The sequence below is a fragment of the Mytilus edulis genome, chromosome 9 (genome assembly GCF_963676685.1).
Source record: "Mytilus edulis chromosome 9, xbMytEdul2.2, whole genome shotgun sequence".
Taxonomy (NCBI): Eukaryota; Metazoa; Mollusca; class Bivalvia; order Mytilida; family Mytilidae; genus Mytilus; species Mytilus edulis.
In genome coordinates, this window is record NC_092352.1 from 64,626,305 (window position 1) to 64,650,109 (window position 23,805).

The 23,805-nt window shown below is 34.1% G+C and overlaps 1 protein-coding gene across 1 annotated transcript in view; it reads right to left on the reverse strand.

Annotated features, from left to right (window-relative positions):
- Window positions 1-13,193: 13,193 nt before the first annotated feature.
- Window positions 13,194-23,805, reverse strand: part of LOC139488815 (integrator complex subunit 10-like) — a 195,579-nt gene continuing 184,967 nt past the window's right edge. Inside the window, exon 17 of the mRNA XM_071274746.1 lies at window positions 13,194-13,416. Coding sequence (XP_071130847.1) covers window positions 13,257-13,416 — 160 coding nt within the window. The 3' untranslated portion in view covers window positions 13,194-13,256. The remainder of the gene's footprint in view (window positions 13,417-23,805) is intronic.

Consider the following 23,805-nt stretch of genomic DNA (forward strand, 5'->3'; position numbering starts at 1 on the left):
CGACAGTTTTGTTTACCTCAGTCTGATGACATTATGAAATTACCTGCGCCTACAATCATACACGGGGCGCAAAACTAAAAAAAAAATCGGGAAAATCCGACATTTTCTTTACTTTCTGCAAATTCAGGAGTTCTATTACATGAAATACACAGACGATCATACACGAAACGCAAAAGTGACTTGCGCGCGCTTCCATTTCATTGGATAAAACTGTAACGTGATCAATGTCCAATATTAGTTGAAGGTCTTGAAGCTGTCAATCATTTTATTTATATTACAAATTTTATATACCATGTGTCTTACTCATTAAACATATTTAAACAAACTCATCCTTCGGATTCGTTTGTTTAAATATGTTAACTCGTAAAAACCATGGTATATATAGTACTTGGTTTGATAACATTTTCAAGGTTATGATACACATGTGTTTAACACTTTTGCGCATGTGCAAACAGTTTATAGACATCAAGAGCGATTTGTAGGGATTTGTATGCACTACCAGGCAATTCTCAGGTATTCGATGGATAAGGCGAAAATGTGGTGAATCCCGGAGAAACATATCAATTGTAACTGCAGATCAGCCACTTTTGGAAATTCCTAAGCAAATTCACTGGGAATGGCCTGACTTTTACGAAAAAGATAAGTTTATCGTCGTGTTTAGTGGATTGCACATTGAAATGACTTGTCAGTATAAATCTCTGGGTGATATATTGCGTGATAGGGGATGGACATGTTGTCTTACTGAAGGCAATATTGCAGCACCAAGAACGGCAGATTCTATTTATGTATGTTCAAATGAACCTAGAACTAGACCGGCGCATCAGACAACTGCATGTATTTTGCTTGAACTGTTAATTTCGGATTATGAAAGCTAAACTCAGAATATATAATTATGTCATGACTCTGTGACGTACAATGATTTAAAATACTGGTGTATAGAGTCATCTCGACCACAGTTTCATTCCTGGCGTTCAATAAAAATTTAGAACTTCTTCTGATTTTGGTATTATGCTCATTTCATGAGTGAGATTTCGTTCTTTACAAACAGTCCATATAAAGCATGATAGCATATTGTTTTAGGTGTTGATCGTGTAAATTATGCTCGATCGTTACCGACCCATCTCCAAGATATGACTTCCCTTCCCGAACATCACCCACAGGTGGCAATGGAATTTGAACATGATAATTTCACTGTGCGTAAGACCAGCAAAATTCTTTCTTATAACACAATTGATCAGGCACAAAAACAGAATAATGCAATTGTGAAGGGCGATGTTGGTGTCATATGATTAACCGAAGATCCCATTTAGACAAATGATTGGTAGCTGGACCAGGAGTCAGTATACTAGAAGATGAATTTGAAAGTTTTTGTGGTTTGGGTCATTCTATAACAGATGAACGACCTAATGAAAACTCTACGAAACACAAAAAGATGCCTTTAAACAGCTTTAAAGGCTTTGTAAAGTGATGAACGAGTTTGGAAATTCATTTCTAGAAGAGTCGTCAGATTTTTAAAAAATATACTCCATTTAAGAAATTGTTGAACAGGTAGGATATGTAAATAAACTCCCAAGATATTGGTCCAAACAATACGAAGATCTTTTGAAGTAAATGCAAAACGAAGGAGAACCTGCTTTTTATAACCAAATAAAAATAACAACTTCTTATTTTGGCCGCAAAAATGAAACTGGAAACGTCTTTGTCAAAAACAAAGCTAGAGAACCTTAAAAGTGATTGCAATATCTTTTCTAGACTTTTCATTTCTTGTTACAGTAGACGGTTTTACTTGGAATATTTCTTTGTCCATAAAAAACAAACTTCTCTTTATATCAGGATGTTTCTTGAAATAGTGGTATTAAATCGCTGCAAATGGGTTTACTTGAAACATTCTGCGATTTGCTGATCCAACTTGGGACGCATTGATCGTTTGTGGGGCAGCAATGGTTAATTCCAGGTCACAAAGTTTGGCAACAATATTTGATGATTATGCAAATGATGTCATACTGCCTTACATAAAATCTTGCATCGATAAGTATTCAAGAGTAGACATTGTATTTGATGTTTACTAAATGCATAATTTAAAGGCTGTGACAAGACAAAGGCAAGGTTTTTGTGCCAGATGGAAAGGTGATGGTTCTGGTAGAACACCAAGGGTTTGGAGTAGTTTTTTCTGTGAAGATGACAACGAAACGAAATTGTTCAAGTTTCTTGCTGATAAAAGAGACTAATAAAAATGTGTATGTTATTCATGGTGAAATTATCCTTTGCAATTTCAATAAGGATACTTCCTATCAACCACTTGTAATCATGAAGAAGCAGATACACGAATGTTTGTCCATGTTCGGCATGATTATGAAAAGTGTTGTTAAATGTAATTTTAGGTAGTACTGATACAGATGTAATAGTATCAAGAATTGCAGCAATCGCAAAACTAGGTAGAACACATTGTGGATAGGTAATGGAAGGAATAAAGACTTTTGTTGGCTTCCTGTACGTGACATATCAAATGCGTGTGGTCCTTGTGTAGCTGCTCTTCCTTTCGTCCATGTATTCAGTGGATGTGACACTTTGTCGAATTGTCGTGGGAAAGGGAAGAGGTCAGCTTGGCTAACAATGAAAGTTTTTTTTTTCAGACATAAAGGACTTTTTTGGGGGGCTTAAGTATGAAGAGAGGCACGATGTGAATTGTTTGCCAGGAAGCAACGGCCTACAAGAGGTTCTTTTCCAGAGCACATCAAAAGAGAAGTAAATCAAGGAGGAGTTAATTGGGCTAAGCCTGATTCGCGTATTCGACAGGTACAAGTACCAAGTCATGAACACTGGGGTTGGATGAAAGAACGAATCAATGACAGTTGCAAACAGAAATGGACTTCTGTGACTACCGTTGCATCCTCGTGTCAGGAACTTTTGAAATGCGGAGGCAAAAATCCAGCTGTGTTGGTAACTGTAAATGCTACCGTTCTGGCTTCCCTTGTACGGGTTGTTGTATAGGCAATTGTCAAATAATTATAAGATAAGCAACCTGTCTTTCTAACCAAACTAGACATTTAAACTTAACAAAAGAGTTATCACTTGTTAAGTTGATAAAAATTATAAAAATATTTTCTACGTATTTGCCTCAATTTTGGAACCGGAAATCACTATTTTTCTTCATTTATGTGTTGTTTTGTCGTACTTAGGAACTGTTTTTAATGTTTTATCATAACTTACATTGGTTTATACCTATATCACATCTTTCAAGGATTTACATCCCTTGTGAAGTTGCTTGAAATTTTTGACTTTTTTGCCGGCATTTTGAAAAATATTTACAAAATTTATGAAAATTTATGAAAATTGTTAAATATTGACTTTAAAGGGAAATAACTCCTTAAGGGGTCAATTGACCATTTTGATCATATTGACTTATTTGTAGGTCTTACTTTGCTGTACATTATTGCTGCTTACAGTTTATCTCTATCTATAATAATATTCAAGATAATAACCAAAAGCTGCCAAATTTTCTTAAAATTACCAATTCAGGGGCAGCAACCCAACAACGGTTTGCCTGATTGGTCTGAAAATTTATGGGCAGATAGATCTTGACCTAATGAACAATTTTATCCTGTAAGATTTGCTCTAAATGCATGCTTTGGTTTCAGAAATATGAGCCAAAAACTGCATGTTACCTTATGTACTATTTTTAGCCATGTCGGCCATCTTGGTTTGTGGGCGGGGTCATCGAACACATTTTTTTAAACAAGATACTCTAATGATGATTGTGGACAAGTTTGGTTAAATTTGTTTTTACAGTTTCAGAGGAGAAGATTTTTGTAAAAGTTAACAGACGACGCCGGACGACGACGACGACGACGACGACGGACGCAAAGTGATGAGAAAAGCTCACTTGGCCCTTCGGGCCAGGTAAGCTAAAAAGTACTTTTGAAGTTTCGCAGAGATTTGGTGTGTGACAAGGTGATGCTACAACTTCTCTTGATATTCTGCTTTCCTTGGACGAACGAGTTGTAAATCATCAGTGATGTTATAAAACTTACACCAGATGGCAAAATTGTAGCGTCTTTAAATTAGAAACAACAGAAAGCCAAATGTGTGATCAATCTGCTCCACATGTATCCTCACAACCTGAAACTTTCATACGATCTTACGCTCAGTTTCCCGGCTCCATTCCCTCTTGTAGTTTGGATACTTTTTGTAAAAGTAAAACCTTTAAAAAGGACGGAAAACTTCACAAAATTGAGTCGCCTGAACGGTGTTGACAGTCTTTTGAGGTGTGCTAATGTGAGTAATCATTTATCCATGGTAAAGAATGGGAGCACAGATTTATTTTCAGCAGTCTACCTGTCAGCATGCATTACCAAGTACTTATTGAAGTCAATACCTGTGCAATCAGATAAATAGGCCTTTCTCATGTAGCAACTCCTTGGTATATACCGATGACTTTTACCCAAGAATGTATCTGATGATTACCCAACTGCCAAACCCAAGACCCAATTAACTAGTTGTTATGACACCTTACAATTCAGACACAACAGGGACAAGGTATGTCAAATATAGAGTTTAGGTCTGAGCTCACTATATATATATAGGATATACCATATCTGCTACAGGAAAAGTCTGTGTTAAGACTTCCAGAATTACACCCAGGTGTAGGTGTGTCTGAAGATACCAAGGATACATCAAAAGAAGAATTATTATTTCACTCTGCCGCAAGCGCTCTTTGAAGCTCTGTCCTCGTCGGGTGTTTCTTTGGAAAAGATGCCCGCATCGCCTTTTAAAAAAAAATCACACAAAGGCGCTTCTGCACCGTGTGTCGTCCCTAAGATAAATAAAAAAAGAATCTTAAATATATGTCTATTACAAAATCAATCTTTTCTGTATTCAACATTCGCCCATTGCATTTGGAATTGACCATGCAGTTATATCAGGACTATGAGAATATGGGTCACGAACATTGGTAGACACTTTTTACTCACATGGCTTTTGTGTTTCCTTTGCAGCGGCAAGACTATACTTGACAAGCATTGCCATGCACCGAATCAATACGGTATTTACGCCCCCCAGATGACATTGTTTCAAAACACCAAGGGGTTGTTTGATATAAAAATGTACCGACAATATCATCAACACGGAGTCAATTGAAAGTATATAAGGAACGTTTCATTCCATGGCACTAGCAGACGTTCAGGTTTGTCAATCTACTATTGTTCAAGTTTGCGTCAGATGAAAGTGAAAAGAGGTCAAGATAAACCTTTTCAATTTACTGACAGTGCATTGGCGGCTTATTCATTATGAGAGGTGTTGATCGCGTTCCGAATGTTTTTAAATACATTTCAAATTGTGCTGAAAAAATGGAAAACACATCAGATATTCCTTGGGTGATTTTGCACTCCATATTTAAATTTATCGGAAATTTTACTGTTCAGTCAGAAACGTTTGACCATCAAGTAATTTCATTTTAGACCGGATATCATATAACAACTCTTTCAGACTTCAGACTTAAAATTTCGGCCGGGAAGACAAAAATGAATAATCTCGGTCCCAAATTTGTCAAGGGACATATGCACCGTGTAGAACGCCACATGCGGGGTGTCGGCTATGTTTGACATGGGGTGGCAATTTCGAAGCGAAGAAAAACTACCAAATTAAGTTCAAGTATCAAAATTTCTTTTTTTAGAATTCTTAGTACCATAAAATGTATTGCACGGCAGGAACTGAAACATAATCTATTTCCTGCAAGGAGAAGCAGTCGTTTTCAGTGCTCTGTTTCAGTCCTCAAACACCTATCCCTAGTTTTCCGTGTTGCAGATTTTGAGGCTTTATCTGCAAATTTCTGCATAAAAACTACTTTAAACGACTTCCTCCCGAATCATGTATATAGAATTGAATTCCTATCATGGAATTTAACCAAATACTAGCTTCTTACTTATAATTAATTGTTTTTAAAACTAGTTTTTCATCAAAACATAAAGTGTCGCTCGGGGTGTCCGATTTTGTGTCTCAAGAGGTCCGAGGCTTTGAATAAAAAAATAGTATAGATTTACATATAAATCGGTCTATATCTAATACTGTTTAGTTCAAACACATCTTCCATATTATGATAACACATTACAAACTTAAGGTACTTCATTTTGCCTGTTTATTTAGTCTTATAAGACATGTGCTTTTGATTTTATAAAAAGTAAAAAACCAGATGCTCCACAGGGCGCAGAGGTCGAACCCTGAACAGTTGGGGCAAGTATGGACACAACATTTAAGCTTGATACAGCTCTGAATTTGGATTGTGATTAAATAGTTGACACAACATAGGTTTCTGACACAGAATGAATGTGGTCTAAGAACTTAAACTTAAAATTTTTAAATTGGACATTTACCTATTATATGGTCCAATATCCAAAATCTAAATACATGGTTAGATTCAACATATAGAACCCCAAGAATTCAATTTTTGATGAAATCAAATAATGTTCAATTTTAGACCCTTTAGACCTCAATGTGTACCAATTTGATAACCGGGCCCAAATATTAAAACTCTAAATACATTGTTAGATTCAGCATATTGAAGAACCCCATACATTCATTTTTTGTTGAAATCAAACAAAATTTAATTTTGGACCCTTTGGACCTTAATGTAGACCAATTTGAAAACAGGACCAAAAATTAAGAATCTAAATACACGGTTATATTTGGCATATCAAAGAACCCCAATAATTCATTTTTTGATGAAATAAAACAAAGTTTAATTTTGGACCCTTTTGGTCCCTTATTCCTAAACTGTTGGGACCAAAACTCCCAAAATCAATCCCAACTTTCCTTTTGTGGTCATAAACCTTGTGTCAAAATTTCATAGATTTTTAGTTAGTTAAACTAAAGTTATAGTGCGAAAACCAAGAAAATGCTTATTTGGGCCCTTTTTGGCCCCTAATTCCTAAAATGTTGGGACCAAACACTCCCAAAATCAATCCTAACCTTCCTTTTGTGGTCATAAACCCTGTGTTAAAATTTCATAGATTTCTATTCACTTTTACTAAAGTTAGAGTGCGAAAACTAAAAGTAATTGGACGACGACGACAACGACGACGACGCAGATGACGCCAACGTGACACCAATATACGACCAAAATTTTTTTAATTTTTGCGGTCATATAAAAACAGCAAAATTTCCTTAAAATTACCAATTCAGGGGCAGCAACCCAACAACAGGTTGTCCGATTCATCTGAAAATTTCAGGGCAGATAAACAATTTTACCCTATTCAAATTTGCTCTAAATGCTTTGGTTTTTGAGTTATAAGCCAAAAACTGCATTTTACCCTTATGTTCTATTTTTAGACGTGGCGTCCATCTTGGTTAGTTGGCCGGGTCACCGGACACATTTTTTAAACTAGATACCCCAATGATGATTGTGGCCAAGTTTGGTTTAATTTGGCCCAGTAGTTTCAGAGGAGAAGATTTTTGTAAAAGTTAACGACGCAGGACGACGACGGACGCAAATTGATGGGAAAAGCTCTCTTGGCCCTTTGGGCCAGGTGAGCTAAAATGACTATAAAAGGCAATTACTCCTTAAGGGGTCAACTGACCATTTTAGTCATGCTGACTTATTTGTAGATCTTACTTTGCTGAACATTATTGCTGTTTACAGTTTATCTCTATCTATAATAATATTCAAGATATTAACCAACAAGAGGCTGTCACAACGACAGCAAACCGGATTTATTAACATTTATTTGTGTCCTGGCAATATCACAAGAACCATAACTGATGAATGCTGAAAGTGAAAATCGTCAATATCAAATTTGACCTCCATTTTGTAGTCAGTATCAACATATTAAAATTTGAAAAGCTTAGATTGAATGGTTCATTAGTAAATGCAACAACGTGAATGGAAACGCCATTTTACGATCTTTCAAGAACCATAACTCCTGAACGGTAAAAGTCAAAATCGTCATTATTGAACTTGAACTCCATTTTGTCATCAGTAACAATATATTAAAATTTGGAAAGCTTTGGTAGAACAGTTCATGCGTAAATGCACGGACACGACTGAAAACACCATCTTTCAATCTTTCAAGAACCATAACTCCTGAACCGTAAAAGTCAAAATCGTCATTATTGAACTTGACCTCCATTTTGTCATCTGTAACAAAATATTAAAATTTGGGAAGCTTTGGTAGAACAGTTCATGCGTAAATGCACGGACACGACTGGAAATTCCATTTTTCAATCTTTCAAGACCAATAACTCCTGTCAGAACGATAAATGTCAAAATCGTCATTATTGAACCTTCATTTTGTTGTCTGTAACAACATATTAAATTTTGAAAAGCTTTGGTTGAACGGTTCATGAGTAAATGGACGGACAACATTTGGTTGCCGCCCGCCCGACCGCCCGACCGGACGCCCGACGTACATCCCCAAATCAATAACCGACATTTTTGTCATAAAAATCCAGTTAAAAAGGTTTCATAAAATTCTGTTGTGTGATTTGAGAGAAGTTGCGATTACAAACTGTTGCAGTAGTATATTGAGGCAAATAAGTTCAAATGGGCATTACTCCTGGAAAAAATTGAACTGTAATTTCCTATCGATATATGCACATCTACATAGTATGTCCTTATTATCTTAAAAGGTTTCATAAAATTCCGTTGTGTTGTTTGAGAGAAGTTGTGATGACAAACTGTTGCAGTAGTTTATTGAAGCAAATAAGTTCAAAAGGGCATAACTCCTTGAAAAAAAACTGAATCGTAATTTCCTGTCAATATGCACATCTACATCCTATGTCCTTATTATCTAAAAAAGTTTCATAAAATTCTGTTGTGTGATTTGAGAGAAGTTGAGATGACAAACTGTTGCAGTAGTATATTGAGGCAAATAAGTTCAAAGGGGCGTTACTCCTAAAAAAAAAAATTGAATCGTAATTTCCTGTCAATATGCACATCTACATAGTATGTCCTTATTATCTAAAAAGGTTTCATAAAATTCTGTTGTGTTGTTTGAGAGAAGTTGTGATGACAAACTGTTGCAGTAGTTTATTGAAGCAAATAAGTTCAAAGGGGCATAACTCCTTGAAAAAAAAATTGAATCGTAATTTCCTCAGTGTCTATATGCACATCTTCATAGTATGTCCTTATTATCTAAAAAGGTTTCATGAAATTCTGTTGTGTGGTTTGAGAGGAGTTACGTTGACAAACTGTTGCAGTAGTATATCGAGGCAAATAAGTTCAAATGGGCATCACTCCTGGAAAAAAATTGAACTGTAATTTCCTATCGATATGCACATCTACATAGTATGTCCTTATTATCTAAAAAAGTTTCATAATATTCTGTTGTGTTGTTTGAGAGAAGTTGTGATGACAAACTGTTGCAGTAGTTTATTGAAGCAAATAAGTTCAAAGGGGCATAACTCCTTGAAAAAAATTGAATCGTAATTTCCTGTCGATATGCACATCTACATCGTATGTCCTTATTATCTTAAAAGGTTTCATGAAATTCTGTTGTGTGGTTTCAGAAGAGTTGCAATGACAAACTGTCAGAGGCGGATTTAGGGGGGTGGGGGGGGGGGAGGGGGCCCGGCCCCCCCTTTTTTTGGGAAAAAAATAGGTTGCTTATATAGAGAATCACTGAAGCGTGACTAAAGTGGCCCCCTCTAAGGCAGTCAGTGGGCCCCCAATTCTAGATCCACCACTGACTGTTGCAGTAGTATATTGAGGCAAATACTAGTAAGTTCAAAGGGGCGTTACTCCTGAAAAAAAATTGAATCGTAATTTCCTGTCAATATGAACATCTACATAGTATGTCCTTATTATCTAAAAAGGTTTCATAAAATTCTGTTGTGTGGTTTCAGAAGAGTTGCAATGACAAACTGTTGCAGTAGTATATTGAGGCAAATAAGTTCAAAGGGGCGTTACTCCTGAAAAAAAAATTGAATTGTAATTTCCTGTCTATATGCACATCTTCATAGTATGTCCTTATTATCTAAAAAGGTTTCATGAAATTCTGTTGTGTTGTTTGAGAGAAGTTGTGATGACAAACTATTGCAGTTGTTTATTGAACAAATAAGTTCAAAGGGGCATAACTCCTTGAAAAAAAAATTAAATCGTATTTTCCTGTCGATATGCACATCTACATCGTATGTCCTTATTATCTTAAAAGGTTTCATGAAATTCTGTTGTGTGGTTTCAGAAGAGTTGCAATGACAAACTGTTGCAGTAGTATATTGAGGCAAATAAGTTCAAAGGGGTGTTACTCGTGGAAAAAAAATTGAATTATAATTTCCTATCGATATGCACATCTACATAGTATGTCCTTATTATCTAAAAAGGTTTCATAAAATTCTGTTGTGTGATTTGAGAGAAGTTGCGATGACAAACTGTTGCAATTGTATATTGAGGCAAATAAGTTCAAAGGGGCATTACTCCTGAAAAAAAAATTGAATCGTAATTTCCTGTCGATATGCACATCTTCATAGTATGTCCTTATTATCTAAAAAGGTTTCATGAAATTCTGTTGTGTGTTTTCAGAAGAGTTGCAATGACAAACTGTTGCAGTAGTATATTGAGGCAAATAAGTTCAAAGGGGCGTTACTCCTGGAAAAAAAAATTGAATCGTAATTTCCTGTCAATATGCACATCTACATAGTATGTCCTTATTATCTAAAAAGGTTTCATAAAATTCTGTTGTGTTGTTTGAGAGAAGTTGTGATGACAAACTGTTGCAGTAGTTTATTGAAGCAAATAAGTTCAAAGGGGCATAACTCCTTGAAAAAAATTGAATCGTAATTTCCTGTCAATATGCACATCTACATCGTATGTCCTTATTATCTTAAAAGGTTTCATGAATTTCTGTTGTGTGGTTTCAGAAGAGTTGCAATGACAAACTGTTGCAGTAGTATATTGAGGCAAATAAGTTCAAAGGGGCGTTACTCCTGGAAAAAAAATTGAATTATCATTTCCTATCGATATGCACACATACATAGTATGTCCTTATTATCTAACAAGAGGCTCTCAAGAGCCTGAATCGCTCACCTTAATTCTTTTGGTTAAATCTCTCATCAATGATTATTTTGGCTTTTCAATTTATTTAAATGTTCTTTTGGATCGTCCTATTTTCTTCAAAAGCCAAAAAAAATAATAATTTTCTCCTATGTTCTATTTTAGCCATAGGAGCTATGTTTCTTGACATACAAGGAAATAAAATATAAAATTTATACTATATACTCTGAAACTCATTTAGCCTAAGTTTGGCTGAAATTGATACAGCAGTTTCAAAGGAGAAGATTTTTTAAAGTAAGTCAACATGATGAACAAATTGTGAAAAAAGTCTTTAAAGGGCAATAACTCCTTAAGGGGTCAATTGACAATTTTGGTCAAATTGACTTAATTGAAGATCTTACTTTGCTGAACATTATTGCTGTTTACAGTTTATTTCTATCTATAATTATATTCAAGATAATAAACAAAAACAGCAAAACTTCCTTAAAATTATCAATTCAGGGGCAGCAACCCAACAACAGGTTGTCTGATTCATCTGAAAATTTCAGGGCAGATAGATCTTGCCCTGATAAACAATAAAACCCATGTCAGATTTGCTCTAAATGCTTTGGTTTTTGAGTTATAAGCCAAAAAATGCATTTGACCCCTATGTTCTATTTTTAACAATGGCGACCATGTTTGTTGATAGATCATAACTTCGGATACAATTTACAAACTAGATACCCTAAAAAACATTCAGTTAAAGTTTGGAAGTATTTGGCCCAGTAGTTTCAGAGGAGAAGATTTTTGTAAAAGATTACTAAGATTTACGAAAAATGGTTAAAAATTGACTATAAAGGGCAATAACTCCTAAAGGGGTCAACTGACCATTTCCGTCATGTTGACTTATTTGTAAATCTTACTTTGCTGAACATTATTCCTGTTTACAGTTTATCTCTATCTATAATAATATTCAAGATAATAACCAAAAACAGCAAAATTTCCTTAAAATTACCAATTCAGGGACGGCAACCCAACAACAGGTTGTCTGATTCATCTGAAAATTTCAGGGCAGATAGATCTTGACCTGATAAACAATATTACCCCATAACCGATTTGCTCTAAATGCTTTGGTTTTTGAGTTATAAGCCAAAAACTGCATTTGACCCCTATGTTCTATTTTTAGCAATGGCGACCATGTTTGTTGATAGATCATAACTTCGGATACAATTTACAAACTAGATACCCTAAGGAACATTCAATTAAAGTTTGGAAGTATTTGGCCCAGTAGTTTCAGAGGAGAAGATTTTTGTAAAAGATTACTAAGATTTACGAAAAATGGTTAAAAATTGACTATAAAGGGCAATAACTCCTAAAGGGGTCAACTGACCATTTCCGTCATGTTGACTTATTTGTAAATCTTACTTTGCTAAACATTATTCCTGTTTACAGTTTATCTCTATCTATAATAATATTCAAGATAATAACCAAAAACAGCAAAATTTCCTTAAAATTACCAATTCAGGGGCAGCAACCCAACAACGGGTTGTCTGATTCATCTGAAAATTTCATGACCTGATAAACAATATTACCCCATGTCAGATTTTGCTCTAAATGCTTTGGTTTTTGAGTTATAAGCCAAAAACTGCATTTGACCCCTATGTTCTATTTTTAGCAATGGCGACCATGTTTTTTAATAGATCAAAACTTCGGATACAATTTATAAATTAGATACCCTAAGGAACATTCAGTTAAAGTTTGAAAGTATTTGGCCCAGTAGTTTCAGAGGAGAAGATTCTTGAAATAGTTTACGACGACAGACGTTGACGACGGACGACAGACGACAGACGATTGACGACGACGGACGCCAAGTGATGGCATAAGCTCACTTGTCCCTTCGGGACAGGTGAGCTAAAAAGGTTTCATAAAATTCTGTTGTGTGGTTTGAGAGGAGTTGAGATGACAAACTGTTGCAGTAGTAAATTGAGGCAAATAAGTTCAAAGTAAGTCCTAGAAAAAAAATTGAATCATAATTTCCTGTCAATATGCAAATCTACATAGTATGTCCTTATTATCTAAAAAGGTTTCATGAAATTCTGTTGTGTGGTTTGAGAGGAGTTGCGATGACAAGAAAGAGGACTGACGGATGGATGGAAGGACAGACAGACAGACGGGTCAAAAACATACCCTCCAAAACTTGGTTGCGTGGGGTATAAAAAGTTAAACTACAGGAGACTTTGTAACAAGATCAATGTATTATAAGAGGAGATAACTGAATTAGTAACTAATGTTTCATTCATTTAGTCAAACTTTCTATTAACAATGGCTTTTCTTCAGTTAAGAAAGTGTGTACAAGTTGGTAAACATTCTCCTCACACCTTTTCACTTGTTTTTCAATTGTCATTTTAAAATCTTCTTTCACACCTTTGTTAACGCCTCTTGTTACTGTTCTTTGCCTGAAATAAAGAACATTTTCTGTTGTAGTTTTATCCAAGATTATAACTTCCTTATATTCCAATATGTACTTGGAAAAGGGGAGGTACAGAAATTGAGAGTTCAAGCTACTTAACTCTGTGCCCATCCTATGCCATTTCCTTAACATTTATTTCTACATCAGATTTCCATAGTGGACAGATTGAAATCAATCATATTATCTATATAAGCTGTCCATAGTAGTCAGGTAGAAAAAAACAAAACCTGCTTTTTGACATTACCCATTTCTTTTGTTCCATACATAGAAATACAACTATTGAGGTGCTCAAAGTGGCTACTTATGCTATCTATGTGTATAGATATTTCTTAACATCACAGGCACTCGTGTCAGAATTTTTTTCCCCATTATACCTTTATATAGGATTTTTTTTCTGAGACGAGTGCCTGTGCTTTTCATATATGTGCACAAGTCAATAAGAAAAAAACCAAATTCAATAATTTTTTTCTTATTTCTCTTTTAAATCTGGAATGGTTGTACAAAATATTACATCTCACAATCGAAAAGAGTAATATGTGTATTTATACTCTATAAATTCATACAAATAGAAAAAAACAAGCATTCTGTGAGTATTGCATGGCAATACATAGTCCCCTACCGGTTAAAAATGTATTGTATTGGAACAAAATTCTAACTGATCTATAACTTGCCATGGTGCCAACTATACAATAAATATAAAGCCAATATCTTCAAGCATGACAAAAACAAGAATGTGTCCCCAGTACACGGATGCCCCATCCGCACTATCATTTTCTATGTTCAGTGGACCGTGAAAATAGGGTTAAATCTCTAATTTGGAATTAAAATTAGAAAGATCATATCATACAGAACATATATACTAAGTTTCAAGTTGATTGGACTTCAACTTCATCAAAAACTACCTCGACCAAAAACTTTAACCTGACATGGGACGGACGGACGAACGGACGAACGAACGAACAGACGGACGGACGGACGCACAGACCAGAAAACATAATGCCCATAAATGGGGCATAAAAAGTGTTGAAAACTGATTATTTAAGAGAATTTCCAAGTCCAAGGACTATAACTCTGCACAAAATCATCAGACCAAAAAAAAAAATATTCTAATTTGATCTGTAACTTGTCATGATAAAACTATATACCAATTTTCGAATCAACTTCTAGCATGACCAAAATAAATTGCTTTGCTGAGCACAGCTTGGTACCACTGCAGAGCTCCAACCCTGAACAGTTAGGGCAAAAATGGACACAATATTCGCACTTGATACAGGTCTGAATTTGGATTGTAATTAAATATTTAATATTTAACATAGGTTTCTGACACAGAACAACTAAGAATTGGTTATATGATTTGAATTTATATTCAAATTTTTTCAATTGTGCAATACACTATGCTGTTGAGCATTGACCCCACCCCCTCCCCAACACAACACAACACAACCCTATTTAAAGAAATTTTCTTTTTAATTTTTGAAATCTTAAGAAATAATTGTCCCCCCTTTTACACAATTTCTTTTTTAACACCCCCCTGCAATATTTTTTCCCTGCTCAACATGAGACACAAGTCAGAAATTATTGCTCATGCAATTACAAATCCTGTGACAAGAGAATGTGAATATGTAAATGGTCCATCTGCCAATTACTAATTTAATTCTGTTGTAATACATACTTTTAAAACAAATTACTTCCCTTTGTCTATTGTAGACTAATTCCATACCAGACAAAATTGGATTTTGACCAAACAAAGCATAATAAGCTGAAAGTGATATATTGGCGTTTTAACAAATGTTTTTGAAAAATAACTTCTGGTATCAAAAGTATTAATCTAATGTTATCAAATGTAATTAAAACATTTGAAAAACATTATAGGTTTATAGACACATTATGTACAGATAAATTTGCTCTTTTTCTGCTTGCTCTCCATAGTAAAATAAAATTCATAACCATCCTAAGGGAGACAGCTAAAAAGGGGATCTCTAATTACAGGGTCAATTACAGGAATTGGCAATCAAGACTATTGTAACATATTCTTAGTTCACTGTTACACAGCCCGGCGGCTACAAGCATATTTCAGACGAATTGTGCACATCCTGCTACAAGCATGAAATTTGGCATAGACCTTCCTCAACTATTACTCTTTTTTTCATACTTGAATCAGCCTAATATCGAAGGCTAGTATTTGAAAAGGTGTTATTATCATGCTACTAGCATACTATTTGGTACAAACCTTGTTATGTACTACTTTTGGTATATTTTATAGATAAGATGTGGCCCAAGACCACAATTAATGACCCCGCTTATCGTTGTCCACGAATATAGTTCCTTTTAATTAGAGTGTATTTTTCCTTAATTTTTTTTCTTTCCTTTCCTCACTCATTCCTTAAATCTTTTTGGGTGGAAATGAAAGAAGAGAGGTCAAATAAATTTTTGGAGGTTGTATTTTAACTGATTTTGGTATGGAATGAGTGATTAGGTTAAGTGCAAAAAGGTGATATTTACAGTTTTCGGAACATCTCTTGACTTGTCAATAGGGGTATGGATGTGTATTGGCTAAATTTGTAAAAGTGATTGCTTCAATCTTTCTGAATTTTGGATATATATTTGGACTAGGACAATACATTACACACACAAAAAATTGGACAAAAGTGCATGGTGCAATTTTTTTAATGATGCAAAAGGTTATAAAGAACTGATAGAGGAATTAATTGTGGTCTGTGGCCTAAGAGGTGCATTTCAGCAAATTTGGAATTTTTACTTTGGCATCTTTTCTGAATGATCTATTGGTATTGATTTGTCAAACTATATGAGAAGAAATGATTTTCACTTTCATTTGATAGAAATTTTGTGAAAAAGTCACTTTTCAGGTTAAATGCCTAAAATGTAGCTTTTTCACTTTTTTCACTATTTTTTCAAAAACAGCATGCTTAATTTCTCTCTGACAGTTTTTTTCTGATATCTATTTGTGTTTGTGGTATTTATTTCAGTTGTTTAACTTATTTGTGAACTCTGAACACAAAAAAAAGTAGATAAAAACATAAAAAGAGTGCAAAATGTGCTGTTTTAATAGTCTAAGTCTAAGGGTCAGTATACGCAGCAGGTGAAATGTGAAGTTCTATGCACTTAAAAGTTGTATTCCAAAACAGATTGCACTGAACCTACATCAAAAACACTTATTACTGGTTGCTTAACCATTTCTGTTTCACAGACTACCTTTACTTTCTTCTGTTGGATAGCTAGTGGTTTAAATATTGGCCTTTTGAGGCTGACATTTCATTCAGTTTTTAAACAGTAAAGTTAATAAACTTTGCATCAGACCATACTGTCTGCATATATAGTTGAAAGTGACAGTCTTGTTACATCCAGGCTCCATGTTTTATCATATCTGAGCACAGATTTTAGCAAAAAGAAGTATATCTCCATCTCCCATATCATTTATATGCTTTGAAATATGCAAATGTGGGGAACGGCCTAAAATGGCAATCTGTTTTTTTAAGCATAACATTGCTAAAGACCATTTTATCCACATGCGTTATGCTATTTGAAACTTATATTTCCATCAAAAGTACATTTATAACCTGTTAAAGTTTGTTTGATAACTTAACAACTTCAGAAAATTGTGGTAAGTGAAAAATATTACATTTGATATAAGGCCTCACCCTAATTGAAAACCTCTATTTTTTGGCACAGGCTCATATAAAATTAACTTCTGGCCATTTTGCATAAGTCTGATACATGAAATATGCTTTCTGTTGCTTTAAATAGATGTTAACTTATACATAGAGACATTAAAAAGTGTTAGTTTTGGTATCTTTTGGTTTTTAGAAGCTCAAATTTGATAGTTTTAATTGTTCTAATTCAACGCCACAATTCAGCACCCAAAATTCAGATATAAAAAATGCCACATTTTATTTGGTATCATATGGCTTTGAAACTTTGTAACCTGTTTTATAATATACTAAGCTTGAATCATGCCAAGTTTTATTAGAATTGGTCAAGTTTTAGGCCCCTAATAGGCCCAAGACCACAATTAATGACCCCGCTTTTCGTTGTCCACGAATATAGTTCCTTTTAATTAGAGTGTATTTTTCCTTAATTTTTTTTCTTTCCTTTCCTCACTCATTCCTTAAATCTTTTTGGGTGGAAATGAAAGAAGAGAGGTCAAATAAATTTTTGGAGGTTGTATTTTAACTGATTTTGGTATGGAATGAGTGATTAGGTTAAGTGCAAAAAGGTGATATTTACAGTTTTCGGAACATCTCTTGACTTGTCAATAGGGGTATGGATGTGTATTGGCTAAATTTGTAAAAGTGATTGCTTCAATCTTTCTGAATTTTGGATATATATTTGGACTAGGACAATACATTACACACACAAAAAATTGGACAAAAGTGCATGGTGCAATTTTTTTAATGATGCAAAAGGTTATAAAGAACTGATAGAGGAATTAATTGTGGTCTGTGGCCATGTCTTCAAAAACCCTACTTCCGGTTAAAATCCAACATGGCGGACATTGTACTCAAATAAGCTTATTTTATAGGGAGCGTAATTGAAATGTGTTTTAACGTATTGCTACTATCATTACATTGTGCATAAACCTTTCTTTGGTGCTTCTGATGGTTATTATGTATAAGACATATGTCTTAAAAACCCTTACTTCCGGTAACATCCAAAATGGCGGACATAGAAATATCAATTAATTATTCAACTTTTTTTTAAATGTAAAGAAAATGATTTTTTTTTGTGCTGGTCATTAAACTTTTGGCTTTAAATTATCCCCAAAACTACTAATTCTATCATGTTGTAAGTGTTTGAATATAAAGTTGACACTTCCGGTAAAAATATGACGTAAATTTCAAAGATGAGTCTTCAATCCATTTCTTCGATGTAGAGTTTTGGATAGATTGGTTAAAACAAAATAGAATCACTATAGTACTTAGACATATTTAAAATTACTACAATTTTCGGCCAAAAATAACGATCACCACGACATGCACACATCGCAGTGCACGGGAGACCCGATTTTCCACATTAAAAATGACCGCGGCATCCTGGCATCCTTGCATCCACAATGTACAAGCTTTTGACAAAATAATGAGGCCTCAAAAAGAGTTTTTTAAAAGTTATCCTCTTTGTTCCCGCCTGGAGTGGGTAGCATAAGAGCCAATCCCAAGCTCTTCTCCCTAAAAAACTATCTAAGTATATTGCATGATTTACATACTGGAAAAGACTAGACAAAGTTGAGGGAATAGCCTAAAAAAGCCTTCCCTTTTGCGCAAATAGTTATTTTTTTGCTTCGTTAACCATTTTATACCCATCTGTGAAGTTTGTGCGATCTTACAGTAAAACCCCCTTGATTTAGTCTGATCAATCATCATTCTTTATGTCACATCTTCAAATGCAATCAATGTCTCCCACATAGTTTTGTTTTCCTTTCAAGCAAAGAGAGAACCATATCACAACAGGTAAAGGCATGGATAACAATAAGTGTGCCAGATCACTCATTGCCTAGTGCATTTGAAAGGCCATTGATAGATCCAAATCCAAAGTCATTTGCCCTCCCAAACACAATCCATAGTTCGCCTACCCCTATCTAACGGAATAGCGAAACAGGAGTGACAGCATCATCATTAACGACTGTTCGAATCATGACTCGTTTAAGTTCGTGTTTCACTGCATCAGACACATGCACCATGATTCTAGTGTCTGCCTCTAAATGTGAACTTGGTGCTAAACTTGAAATACATCATGTGGTGGATAAGATAGTAAGTCCTGACCAGTTGTTGCTATAACTACCATACGCATCCAAGACTTCATCCACTCGTATTACAGTTTCAAGGTATTTTATTAAGGTAAGGACACAATACCCAATCAGCATACTTGTTAGGCCGCAATTCACAATCGGAGAGCTGATTTCCCACATTTACAAAGACTGTGGTATTGGTCCTCACATCCATAAATTCCAAAAACACATATTTTCTTGCTTTGTTAATCCAATCTGATAAGTTTTTTTTCGATCTTACAACAAAACCACGTATTGTTTTCAATGACATTAAATTTATCAAATCCGTATGGTGGTGTTGGCTGGTCAATCATCATTCTAAATGCTAAAGTCACATCTTCAAACGCCATTAATGTCACCAACGCAGTTCCTTTTCCAGCAAACGTGTTATCTTTTAATGCCTAGTGCATTTGAAAGGTCATGGATAGATATACATCTTAAGCTTTTTCCCCTTCCAAATGCAAACCAAAGTTTGTCTACCCCTATGTCACGGAATAGCAAAACAGCAATGACATCAGTATCGACTGTTCGAGTCATGACTGTGTTTCACTGCATCAGACACATCGATCTTGATCCTAGTGTCAGTCTCTTCGTGTAAACATGGTGCTACACTTGAAACATCATCAAGTGGTGGATAATATTGAACATCCTGAGCATTTGTTGCTACAACTACCTTGCACTCAAAATTATATTGAGCAAGCTTCTGTGAATGAAAACTTAAAAGTTCTTTCTTATTGTCGTCATCTCTCAGAAAACTTTGCCAATTTTGAGGATGTTTTTAACCCTGGATTCGTCTGTGTATCAGGCATGGGGTAATCGCAATCAGTAATCGTAATCAGCTGTAATCGATTACATTTTGCAGTGTAATCCTATGTAATCAGTAATCATGCCATTTCTGATTACAAGTAATCATAATGTAATCGATTACATGGCAAAAAACAGGTGTAATCATGATTACTTTTCGATTACAAATCTTGTATATATATATGAAAATAGTTTTTAATAGACAAGATGAAAATAAGCAAATGTAAAGCTTGAATGAAAAATCATGAAACTAGTAATCACAATGATGGAACCTTGTTTAATGTGATCATCTATATAACAAATCTGTATAACCAAGTGTTTTATTTTGTTAACAGTTTACAAAAGGAAATTTACTCTCCAATATTTCTTTGTGGGATTGAGCTTTTATGATACAAGAATATGCCTTGAAAGCATTTGTTTTCCTTGATTGAAACGTCTGATATTAACTCCAATTTCATATCAGTTTACCCAATATTTTTACATAAATACATTGAAATTCAAATGCAGAAAACATTTAGTTCCTATTTGATTTTGATGGTCGGCATAAATATGTAAGCCCACTCAATTCAAAATGGAAGTTAAAACCAGGTTTCATTTATTGACAAAATTGAATAAATTTTATTTTCCATAAATTAGTGTATAAAATGTGCTTTTTTATTTTTATTCTTTATTAACTTTAAGCCATTAGGCTCACCAGTATAAACAAGTACAAGTACAGTGTATACATATGGCATAATATTGCAAACAATATGCATAGTAAACAATAGGTGACGTCAGAAGTTTCATCAATACAATAAACTATTTCTTAATATAAAGAGAAATGTATAATCTTTCCTAAGTTACAAAACTGTTTTGTGTTTTCACCTGACAATAATTCTATTAATTTCAATTAGATCAAGTATTAAAAATTTTCAAACAAATAATGACAATCAACCACTTTTAACTTTACTGATATTGTTATTAAGACAATAAAATTTTAATACCCAAGCCCACCTATTGTTTGTTTAAAAAAAATGAAAGTAGGGATTAGCACCTGTAAAACATTAATGGATGTGTCAATTAAGTCCCAACAGACAATAAAACTATACTTAATTAATTTTTCCTTATTTTCAGTTTTTTTGTTAATATGGCAGTTGGTTACAATTTGTAGTTCAAAATAAAGTTATATCTTTTACATAGAGAAAGGACACTTGTCTATACATGTAGCTATTTTATCAAATTACACATGTTACACTGTAACTGTAACTGTCTTGTCTATAAATTCTTTTAAAAAGATGAATAAATTAAGGCTTTTAAAAAAAATCACCAAAATAAGCTTTATTGTGAGGATAAAAAGTTATAAAAAAAACTTTGATATAGCAATATACAATGTAATCATAAGTAATCTAAAGTAATCATGATTACAATAAAGAAAAGTAATCTAATGTAATTGATTACATATGAAATAGGGTGTAATTGTAATGTAATCGATTACATTTTATTAGCAAAGTAATTGTAATTTAATCGATTACATTTTAAAGTAATCGACCCCATCCCTGCTGTGTATTCCCACTACATCCACTGTTGTTACAGTTTCAAGGTATTTCCCAACGAGTATGATGATTGGGTATTATGTCCTTAACGTACCTTAATAAAATACCTTGAAACTGTAACAAGAGTGGATGAAGTCTTTGATGAGTATGGTATTTGTAGCAACAAATGCTCAGGATGTTCAAGCATGTAAAACGTGCAATATACTAATGCAGTAGTTTAATGAGACGAGCTTGGGATTTGCTCTTATGCTACCCAGTCCAGGCAATAATGGATTGCGAAGGGACAAAGAGGGTCCCTTTAAAAAAACTCTTTCTGAGGCCTCATCATTTTGTCAGAAGCTTGTACATTGTGGATGTAAGAAAGGATGCCGCGGTCATTTTTAATGTGGAAAATTGGGTTTCCATTGCACTGCGATTTGTGCTTGTCGTGGTGATTGTTATTTTTGGCCGAAAATTGTAGTAATTTAAAATATGTTTTAGTACTATAGTGATTTTATTTTGTTTTAACCAATCTATCCAAAACTCTACATCGAAGAAATGGATTGAGGACTCATCTTTGAAATTTACATCATATTTTTACCGGAAGTGTCAACTTTATATTAAAACATTTACAACATGATAGAATTAGTAGTTTTGGGGATAACTTACAGCCAAAAGTTTAATGACCAGCAGAAAAAAAAAAAAAATTTCTTTTCATTTTTTAAAAAAAAACTTGAAAATTTGAATAATATTTTTGTTATTTCTATGTCCGCCATTTTGGATATTACCGGAAGTTAGGGTTTTTGGGGAAGACGGCTTCAAGCCGTCCAGAGTGACATTCCCTCACATCATTCATTTTGTTTTTATAGTGTGGAAAACCCCCCAACAAATCTTACTGAGAATGATGAGATGGGGAGACACAAATGAATAAATTGACTTTAAACACTTTTTTACACATTTCCCTTCTGTTTCTCTCGAAATTATCGTATAATGAGCTCTCCTTTACACTATTTACGTTTCTTTTACAATCCGGAAAAATCAGTATGACGAGATATTTTAAATATATCCAACCTACATTATATTTTATAGTGACGTCATTGTTGGAATGGGTTCAATGCCACACTACGCATAAGCAGGGATATCCTTCACTGGTTATTTAAATCATTCTCAAAGATTGTGCACTTATTAAAACAGATGCTCCGCAGGGCGTAGCTTTATACGACCGCAGAGGTTGAACCCTGAACGGTTGGGGCAAGTATGGACACAACATTCAAGCTGGATTCAGCTCTAAATTTGGATTGTGATTAAATAGTTGACACAGCATAGGTTTCTGACACAGAATGAATGTGTTCTAATGAACTTAAAATTTTTGTTTTCTCTTAGAGCAATTCACTATGCTGTTGAATATTAATCCTCTCAAAACAAGAATGTGTCCTCAGTACACGAATGCCCCACTCGCACTATCATTTTCCATGTTCAGTGGACCGTGAAATTGGGGTAAAAACTCTAATTTGGCATTAAAATTAGAAAGATCATATCATAGGGGACATGTGTACTAAGTTTGAAGTCGATTGGACTTAAACTTCATCAAAAACTACCTTGACCAAAAACTTTAACCTGAAGCGGGACAGACGGACGGACGAACGGAAGGACGGACGCACAGACCAGAAAACATAATGCCCCTCTACTATCGTAGGTGGGGCATAAAAATGTTTGAAGAAATTTTCTTTTTTATTTATGAAATTTCAAATGAGAAAAATTAAACCCAATTTTTTTAATCACATCCCCCTTTCCCTTATTCCAAAACTAATCTCAATTAAAATTTCTAATGGAGTTTGCAACAATAACTACTCATTTAAATACATCATAAAATATTAAGATGTAAAAAAAACTGCTTGTTATCACTGAATGTTATTTATTATAATTTATCAGTTGGTAGTAAAAAGTGAATATACATTGTATATTGTATATAACAAAGATTTAAGTTGATTCTGGACAAAGAAAGATAACTCCAATTAAAAAAAATCTTGCTATTGCACAATATTTTGCAATTAGATATTTCTTGCTTACTATTCTGGACAAAGAAAGATAACTCTAATTAAAAAAAAATTTGCTATTTCACAATATTGTGCAATTAGATATTTCTTGCCATTGCGCAATACTGTGCAATTGAAAAGACTTGCTATTGCACAATACTTAATATAATAATTTTAGATCCTGATTTGGACCAACTTGAAAACTGGGCCCATAATAAAAAATCTAAGTACATTTTTGGATT